The 10,680-nt window shown below is 32.8% G+C and overlaps 1 protein-coding gene across 1 annotated transcript in view; it reads left to right on the plus strand.

The window, feature by feature from the left end:
* The window catches only part of LOC121128340 (peroxidasin homolog), a 245,113-nt gene extending 244,460 nt beyond the window's left edge, over positions 1-653 (plus strand). The window contains exon 7 of the mRNA XM_071892740.1: positions 93-653. Coding sequence (XP_071748841.1) covers positions 93-202 — 110 coding nt within the window. The 3' untranslated portion in view covers positions 203-653. The remainder of the gene's footprint in view (positions 1-92) is intronic.
* The last annotated feature ends 10,027 nt before the right edge of the window (positions 654-10,680 follow it).

Below are 10,680 nucleotides of genomic sequence, written 5' to 3' on the forward strand. Positions count from 1 at the left end.
AAATTTTATAATATAATTAGACGAACAAAAAAAATATAACATGTGTACCTACTCATACAAGTTATTTTATGATTTCTATATTTTTGTTACAGGTGAAAAACCAGAGGCAATCCATACCAATGCATCGATACAAAACCAAACAAACCTCTTGTTTCAAAATTTCCTCCTCATCCTTGATTTATATTTTCTAATATTTCACTGATTTCAACGCATTTTGATTTCGTTGCAAAATTTATTAATTATTACTTTCTTGGTTTTATTTTTCAAACATTGTATGTATATCTGTGATAAAATTCATATATTAATTGTATGATAGAATGAATTTAAATAAAACACAATAACCATAACCCATGTCTAACCTTGCCCCGCATACTATCCTGGCTAAAGGCCCTCTAATCAATGAATTTGTTACTTATATGTAATATTCTAACCTATATTCAACATTTGCTTAAAAATTATTCATCCTTGTTTTTTGATTTGTAATTTACCTGTAACTTTATACAATTAACACCTAGGTAATACTTTGTTAGCTTTTTATTTTCTAAAATTGAACATATTTATGAATATAATTTATAATTATATTATATTTAGATTTGTTATGTCGTCATTTAAATATTGAACTACTAATAAATATACCTTGTTTTACATGCAAATCTATGGATTCTTATTTGTCATCAATCATTCAGGAAACTTAAATTAAAAAGGAAATTCCTTTTTATTTATTTTTCTTGTGCCCCAAATAATATCATCATTCAATATTATTTCGCCGTACGTGTATACAAACAAATTTATGCAAACAACGCTCATGCACCATTGATTTTTATTGAATGTAAAAGGATATTTTAAACTTAGGTAATAATAGAATTAGTACAAAATTAGGGCAATTAGGGCAAAATATTCAATATCTGAATCGTATCGGTGTGAGAAAAAATTCTATATAATTTGATACTTACTCCAGTATGATGCAATGAGAAAAAAGTAGGGAATGGAAAAAAGAATTTAGACTCCTAAATCAATTTTTCATTACATTTATGTACATCCTAAAAAGAATGTGACATAAAGTTTGCCTCCCTGCATTAGGTAAAAATCCCAAATATGATTTAGTCATTACTAAGGCTTGTCAAGTTCGTCTTCCATAGAAATCGCTCTCCTATTTTGAAATGGTTACTTTGCTAACATTACCAGCGAAGCGTACTATATGCCCCACCGGTATGTAAAAATAAAAGAAACAAAAAAAATTAGTTTGGTTACCTTGACATTTGGACTTTTTTCGGAAGGAAAGCAGCTTAGTTGTAATGACGTTTTATTTCATCATGAACACAGGCACTAGTTATTAAATAATACTTAGATTTCCCGTTTTTAGTAATTAAATAATAATGATAACAGCTTTGGAAAATGAAAAACCTACTTCAGATTGTCAACTATAAAAATACACTCCCACACTCTAGGACATATTTTGTACACATTTACTAAACGTGGAGCAAATCATTGAATCCATACTTTATAAATAGCACAACTCAGCCTTTCAGATCAAGTAAAGAATTAACTAACAGGGGCTAAAACAACATGCAAATGAAACAAACGAACTGTGACAAAATAAAACGAATGCTTTGCATTGGGCCCTCTTTTGAATCTTCTCAGTCTAAGACGGAGTGCAAATTTGAGGGAGGGATCATATATGAAGGGTTTATTCAATACCCAAACCCAAAAAAATGTTTTTTTTTTGGGGCTCAAGGAGACAAAATAGGGGGTGAAGTTATAAATAAAAAAGCGACTGGTGTCTCAAAAAACGAATGATGAATTTAAATTTATTCAAAATTAAAAAGCTATTATCCAAAAAAAAAAAAAAATCGATGAAAATTGTCGTTTCGTTTCTTTTTCTTTTTTTTTTGTTTGTTTTTTTCAAGTGGAAAAAAGTTGACTTCCAATTAAAATGTTAGATTTGTGGAATGAATAAAGTTTGTAGACATTTGTTTTCAGATTTGTTTGCATATAAATTTGACAGATAAAAATATATGTTTAAATGAAATATATGGCATTTCCTGAATAATTTTTCAATTTCTTAAACCTTTTATTTCATATTTTGTGCAATATTGGGAAAAATAAACCAGTTATCAAGGGTTATTTTATTGATAACAATATTCTCCATATTTTTTTTGGGTTTTGCAAGAACAAAAAAAAATCTTGGTGGGTGTGTGTTCCTCTTTACAATACCAATAAAAGATCTTAATTTCTTTAACCAAATTAGCAGCAAAAAGTTTTTGTTTTTTTTCAATTTTCTTTGCAATTTTTGGACAAAATAAAAGATGGATTTATCATCTATACAAATTTTTTCATACATACAAGTTGTTATGTTATTTGAATAATTTTTTTTTTTTTTTTTTAAAAATGCATGTAAGAATACCCTAAGTATTAAAATAAAGTAACGAAATACAACCGTTAGCTTGAGGAAATACAATGCTGCAGCGTTTTAACATTTTTGCAGGATGTCCCTTTTCATTTTACGTCACTCTGTTATTTTCTTCCTTACATATACAACTAAAGAGGGATGAGTAACGCCTCACAATCTAAAATTTCTGTGGGGGAAAGAAGAAATGATTTTATTCTTTGATTTTTCCTTTTTGAATATCCCACCAAAGATTAGAATGAGTTTTCAATTGTACATTTAACAACTAATAGTATAACAATAAAGGTAATATTTAAAATACAATGGTCAATTATTGTCTGACCTGGGAACTTGGACTTCATAGTTTAATTATAAAACATATCTTTTTACATTAATGATATAAGAAAAAATAACGCAGAATTTACATCCTCATCTTTGAACATGAATAAACAAATTAGTGGGTTAACAAAACTCCATATTATAAAAATCTTCTCTAGTTAAGCTAAGTCCGTCTTCCGGATGTCGAATGAGCATCTACTAAAAACTATAAACTATAAGATAGAAATCATAACTCCCAATTATAGTTCATATAATAACTAAACAGTACTTCCAGCGAACAAAAAAATTTCTGTGAGCCAAGACATTTATCATCTATTGATCACGTAGGTCCTCCTTTCACTACTTGGTTTAAAGTTTTAGAATACCCTAACGCGGGCCCGGGTATAAATATTAATAAAATCACATTGACTATTGTCAATGTGATTTCCCGCTCCCTCTTTTTCCTGTGCAACGTTGGGTAAGCCTTTGTTAGTATGTACAACACAACACAACTAATAATGTTGTGTTAGTGCTTATTTATTCGGTATTAGGAACGGTCTTAAAAGATGTTGGTCCTTCGGACTGTCAGTATTTACAACTGATTAAAAAAAGAAGAAATAAATTTGAGTGACGTCATCAATGAACAAACTTCATCAGTTTTAGTACTCATATGAAGGACTGAACTAGACAAGACTACAGTCTTCAGTCCTTATTAAAGACTAACGCAATACTGTGTACATACACTAAATTACACCAGGTAATATTTTCATTGTGACACATTAATACGTAGCATGCCCAGTAATACATACCAATGTTTGCACCTAAATAATAATAAAAAATGAATTATGCTCTGTTATGAAGGTATGTAGGTAGATATAATCATTTTAATTATTATTGCAGTTAAAAAAAAGGGTTACAAAAGGACTAATGCCACGTAGTATAAAAGATCAGAGCATGTCGCGGGAAAAGAATTGCAATTTAGCACATAAAGGCACCTTTGCGTATGGATAAAGCTTTTCCCATTATCTGTCCTAAGTAAAGCAATAAATTAACATTTAAGAAACACACGGGATTTATGCCTTTTTTCAATTAGTATGTATGTATATGTAAGAGTCAATTACATCAAGTATAATTGCAACTTTATTTGTAAAAGTGGTTTAATTGATATAGCATTATATTTACAAATATACATTAATAACAACCAATGAACAAGTACTTATTTGCGTTTATGTAATTATACCATTTCTAAATTCCTAAGTTTGTGATAAAGAAGGCTCTGAAATAGGGGAGTAAATTCATGACCAAGGACAGAAATATCACACCCTGGAGCATTTGGAAAAAGTTATTATAATAGAGTTAATGTGGCATTTTTAATTGAAAATTCCTATTTTAATCAATAATTATAGCATTTTTAGCACGTTTAAGGTGCTTGAGCAAAGAAAATGATGTATTTGAAGCTTTTTCGGCTGATTTGTTGCGGAGTTATAATTGTAAGTCCATGTGTGGCTCATAGTAGAATTGAAGATCGGTATCAGATTCCTTATTGCCAATTACCTTGTTTATATCCTTATCCCCCTTCTCCTTTGGTATGTCAGCTGTTCATGTTTGAGTTACAGGTTTGGGCAGCAAAAATTGGCCTCTTGAGCGCCCTTAGCCTTCATGGCTTTTGTTTTAAGTAGTTTACTGTCCTCATGTATGAAGGCTTATACCAAGTCGCCCTTCACAGCCCTTCTAATGGTCCTAGTACCCACAGATAAGTCGTTCGCGAAGCAATTCATCGTTTTGGTGGGGTCCTCCTTGATCTTCTTCACCAAGCTGGATCCTTCTTTAGATTGTACTCCCCCCCCCCTGCTTTCTTGGAGAGGTCTTCTCCATTATTCTTTATCTTGGCCACCCTGAAAGCCAGGGTCCTGAAGCATTTCACTACCTCCATAATCCTTGCTACCTCAACATCTCATAGAGGTGATCCGAGACGGGCTCCATTTTGGCTTCTTGCTCACTCATGATGAAGAGGTGATGAAATGTTTAGTATAGTTTGTTTACGTACAAAGAATGGGTGAACTAGAATGTCAGAAATAATCATATGATTTCTGATTCTCTCTTTGACTTCATGTTCGGTTTGAGGGTTATCACCACTATGTACCTCACTCTGTTGATCTCAGCTAATTTAATGGAAGGATCATTCATTTTACGAACGCCCCTTCACATCAAGGTCTGGAATATTGACTTTTGTGCTCGTCAATCATTGTTTCTATGTTTAAAAACACATGAATTGATGTAGATCATCTACGGAGTCGTCGTGGACTTCTGTCATAAGGTATAAGGAGGTCCATAAATTGATAGAATCATGAATAATGACGTATGATATAAAGAGGTTTTAAGAAGAACATATTTAATTACTCAATACTTTCAAGAAGAAGAAATCAAGGTCCAAAATCAACTGGTACATATTTAGCCAGTTAAAAAATATTACAAAACTATCAGCTTTTGCATGAAAATTAAAACAGTTTCAATCGTAAATTCAATTCATATAGTTTGAAAATTAAATTAGGTAAAATAACAGCTGTATTTTTATTTTATTTTCAATTTTCTCCATATGCTCCTTGTGAACAATTATTTCTCAATGCAGTTTCCCTTAGCGGGGATGATGACATTCAGGCAGCGTCTAAAGGGTGCACATCTGTTGCATCTCTGCACAAGTTCTTTCCATGTACTCATAGGAGGAAGCATTCTTGGCATTGATATTCAAGTGGCGTATGGTACAGTCCCTTTACATTCAGTATGGATGTTTGTTTTTCAACTGTCTTTGAAATTCGATTACGGCTAGTTTGGCAAAAGTGTCAATTGGTAAGAAAATAACATATGCAAAATTGTATTGCCCTACAATGCCATCTTTCCGTAGCACATCTAGTTCAAAGTTTGAAAGGCGACAAAAGCTCTTTATTTCATCAATAAATACAGCATTATTTACTATTTGCATTATCTACAGTATTTTGATAGACATTATTATAGCCTATATACAGTATTAATAGAGTTATTTTCTAAACCTACCCTATGGATTAAAAAGAAAGAATAATAATATAAGAAAGTTTTTATCTTTTATTTATGAAAATGATGCATGCTAAATGCGGAAAAATTAAATCTAACTTTTCCCATTTTTTTTTATTTTTTTTGTTGTTCCATATGACAATTAAAATAAACTTGTTAAACGCATTTTATAAATTAGAAAAATGTTTATCAAAAATACGACGGTCATATCAACAAGAATGTCAACTACAAAGAAAAAAAATAGGCAAAAAAGAGAGACTACAAAATACTTATTTCAGAATTATTTTTTGACATAGTACCCTTCCACTAATTTGCATTTTTTACATCTTTTTAACCAAGATTCAAATACATGTAAAAATACTTCCTATGACATTTTCTTTAACACCGCCTCCATTGCCTTCTGCACCTCCATTTTAGTCATATACTTGACTTATGTTAATCGTTTCTTGAGCTCAGAAAAGTTATAGTCTAAATCTGCACTTTATAGAGAGAAAAAGATTTAAAAGATTTCCTAGCCATCCAAGCTTCTGTTTCACGACTTTTGTCGACATGAGCCTTATCGTAATACAATTTGAATCTATTTATGGACTTCTTTGATCTATTTTGGCGAAAACTGTCAATAAACTTTTATAGGACCTCACAATGATAAGTTGAACTACTTATCTGGTCCTTAGGAATCCAATGCTATTAAATTATACCCTCTGAATTATAGAATACAGAAATCATCATTTTCTTTGTACATGGTGTTATTTTGGCATTTTTTGGGGGGTACTGATACAGATAATAGCCAGTGAGATGACTGAATTTTCACCTCAGGAGTGTAAAAGGGTTTAACTTATATCTACCCACAGGTAGCACTTTCTTATCCAGAAGTTCGATGTAAGTATTTGCATTGAGTCGCTTCTTCCTCTCCACAAAAATGGGAGGGCAGACTTTGCCAATGCTTACCACTGGATTTTTGGTTCTGAAGACATGTCTCACTGAAGCTGAGATGTTGTCAGGATTTTCAGTTGTGATATAGCGGGAGTTATTCACAGAGATATCAACGGTGAAAAAATTCTCATCCGAGAAGAGTCAAATTTTGCTCTTTCCAACCGTGTTAGCTTGCTCTGCTCAAGAGAATAATTTCTCCTGAGCACAAAGTCCATTGAGGTACATTTTTTTTTTTTTTTTTTGACTTTTTTGAATTCCTAAAAATAAGGAAAGAAGGTCAAAAGAAAAGTCATTTAGATTCTCAATTGAGAACATCTCAACCAGGGGACCTCAATTCCCCCATTCTGTAGTAGAATTTATCTGGCCTATTAAAAGTCATCATAGGCAGCCAAAATTCAGAACAGAAATCTAATTTGACGTACCACATGGGCCAAAAAGTCTAGGGCATTACACATAGATGGTGCTATTTTTTTATTTTTTTTTATTCACCTAATTTTTAGTTAGTACTAACTTTCAAAAGGGAGCTGTAAAAATTTTATGACAATTTGTAGTTTAGTTTGTGTGATATTGTATTAAGTATAACGCTACTTCGGTTATTTCCAAACCATTAGACCCCAAAAAAATATTACACTACCTCCAGATGGGAAAAATACCGTGCAACCTAAGCAATGGCTTGAAAATTGTTATGAGGACTCCCCTCCATATATTGAATAAAATAAGAATAATAAATTACCCCCAACCTAATGTGTTTTGTTCAGCCCCGGACTTTTCAGTCCATGTGTCGTATGTATTTCTGATATATGTATACAGGGTGTCCACGATAAATTGGAACTACTTTAAACTTCATCCAGATCCATAATGTGGATAATCTTGGTTAAATCATACTAATATAAAAGGTTGCATGAACAATACACTATAACTTCCACCACAATTGTTTTGACAACAAACAATAGTCATCATGGAACAAGCAAGGAGAGACGTCATCCTCGAATTGGCTCGCGCGGGACACAAGCCCTCTGCTATCTACAAGCTTCTTAACTATCCCAAGACCACGGTGTACCGGGTCTTCAATGCCTGGCAGGTTGAGGGGAAGGTCTGCCACAAGGCCCACAACATGAGAAGTGACCGAATCCACACTCCCCACTTCCTTGAAGGTCTCCAGAAGTCCATCAAGGCTTCGCCGGGGACTTCCTTGTCCAAGTTGGCCAAAAAACCGTGGAGTGAGCAAGCAGCTGGTCTCCAAGGCTATGAATGGCCAAACAACACATCCTCACGCCATCCATGAAGGCAACCAGGCTCACCAACGGTAAGCGTCTCCTCAATGACCTGAAGAGCCATGGAGGAAGAATCATCTTCTCCGACGAGAAACTCTGTACTGTTGACAGAAGCTACAACGTCCAGAATTACAGGTGGCTTGCCAAGGAGAGAGAAGAGGTCCCTACGGTCTTCACCACAAAGTTCCCGGCCTCCGTGATGACCCTGGGTGTAATCTGCAGCACCGGTGAGGTGATACCTCCTTTCTTCTTCAATCCCAAGGAAAGGGTTAACGCGATAAGGTACTGCGAAGTCATGGAGGAGTTCGTCATCCCCTGGATGAAGGATACGGCCCCTGGGAGGGAGTTCATATTCCAACAAGACTCAGCGCCCGCACACATCGCCATGAGGATCACTAACCTCTTCAACTCCCACGGCATTACTTTCTGGGATCGCAACACCTGGCCCTCCAACTCACCGACCTCAATCCGTGTGATTACTACTGGTAGGGGAAGTTGGGGAGGGAGGTGTGTAAGGTCAGCCACAAGAGCATTGCAGCCCTGAAGGACTCCATTACGAAGGAGTGGAATGCTGTCGATCAGGGCATGCAAATCCTTTAGGGGCAGGATGGAGAAGATCGTGGCTGCTGAGGAAGGACACGTTGAATAAATTTATTGTTTAATATCATGTCTAACTTTTTCAAGATAGTTCCAATTGATCGTGGACACCCAGTATATGCACCAAGGAACTAAAAAAGCATTTAATTATATATCTACTAATTCCAATAGAATGACGTTTTACATATATATTTTTTGTACTGATAATGAATCTACCTTTCTGGAAAAATACTTTCAAAATAATAAAATCTTTTCATTTCCTTTTTTATATAACTCAAAGGAACTCCCTCATTTAATATTATGTCAACGTATAAAATGATGTATTTAGTGTAATCCCTTATTAAATTTTGCTTTTAGTGGGTAAAAGTGAGTAATAAAAGTTTTCTCGGCTAAATTTAACTGTGTATAATTATATACTTTGTATAAAATAAAAAGTGAATGAGATGATTTTGCTATGACATATATGTGCTATGTACCTTCAATACAATTTCTTAAGCAATTATGCTGTACTGCACATTAAGGGATCAGTTAAAGTTAAACATTAAAAAAAATGCGCATGTAAAAACTAAGCTCTGTGATTGTTTAAAAGATTTATATCCTGATACTTAAGTTTAAATTTCAATTACATAGACGGCATATTCAGACAAATTCAAAAAAGAAAAGAAGGGAAATGTACATGTGTGTAACAATTTAGCAGTAACCACATTTTTAGTTCCCCATACATTTGAATAGTATCATGAGTAGTTCAAAAAGTATTTAACAGTAGGAGCTGAGTTGCGAGTTTTACTCTGAAACCATTAAGTAACTTTTCACTAAATATTTTTTTTGTATGTTTGTTGAATAATATTGTTTATTTAATTTAAATGAATTAATTTTATTCAGGATAGGAAAGGAAGGGTTCAGTATTATTATACTAAAAATAATCATGTTTAATATTTTAGTCACTAAAACAAGAATTTCCTTTTATAACCAAGCAACAGTTGTTTTGTCTTGTTATCCCTAATGACATTCCCAAAAATAGTTTTAGTATTTTTTTTCTATTGCGCTAAAAAGAAAAGTATTTGAAGGAGATTGTAACTTAAGACAAAAGATATGATTAAGAGAGATCATTTTTGTCTCCCTTGTTGAAGAAAGACACAGTGCTAACATTTTTTATTAAGAAAATCGAATTAAGTGGTGTAAAAATAAGCGAGCAAACAATATAACGTGAACAGAGTTTTCATGTCATTCAAGAAGATTCAGGACCACAAACGGATCATGAAAATACCCCAAAAGTCAATTCATTTACACACATGTAACAAAACGGATCAAGATAGTTCTCACAACTTCAGGAAAAAGAAAAAAAATCTGATTGAAATATATAAGCAGTGATGTATAATATATGCCAAATCGGTATTTAACAATAAAATTAACAGAAAATTAACTTGTTCACCCTTACAATTAGAAGAATGTTTAGGATAAATGCAGCTTATCTATTATGACGTTCTTTGAGATCAGGTAGTCTTCAGTGAGTCCATATCTGGTTTTGGAGTTTTGTTAGTTTCCACAAACAGAAGAATTTAGGACCGAAATCAGAGTAACTCCAGCTAATATGTTCCTGTTATAATCGGAATTTGGGGTTTTTATTTTATAACACCCTTCAATACATTTTCCAATTTTATATTGACTATTCCAACTGACATAATGAGGAGTATAGATTATAGAAAAGATAGAGGAACATATAAGACTTTCACTGTTGATTTTAATTATTTCAATGTTTGCTTATTTGCATAAAAAGTTATACATTAAAAAGACATTTTAATTATCATATTCCAACCCATTGAGTTAAAGTTTTTTATATCTATAATGCATACATATAAATATCTATATTTAAAAAGGGACGGATGTTCATAAATTTTTGACAGTTTTTACAAATGTGCGCTTTTATAAGTTAATGAAACGATAGATAATATATATGAAGCGATTGTATAGAAGGCTTCGGTCTGAAGCTTCAATATTTCACACAAAAACATTAAAAGTTTACCATATAATATTTTGACTCGTAATTGTAGAGACTCTGCATGATATTTGATGAAGATTTATAAGGAAAGCTTTCGAAATAATGAAACTCCCAGGAACTTCCAA

Source organism: Lepeophtheirus salmonis, chromosome 13 (assembly GCF_016086655.4).
Source record: "Lepeophtheirus salmonis chromosome 13, UVic_Lsal_1.4, whole genome shotgun sequence".
NCBI classification, from domain to species: Eukaryota; Metazoa; Arthropoda; class Copepoda; order Siphonostomatoida; family Caligidae; genus Lepeophtheirus; species Lepeophtheirus salmonis.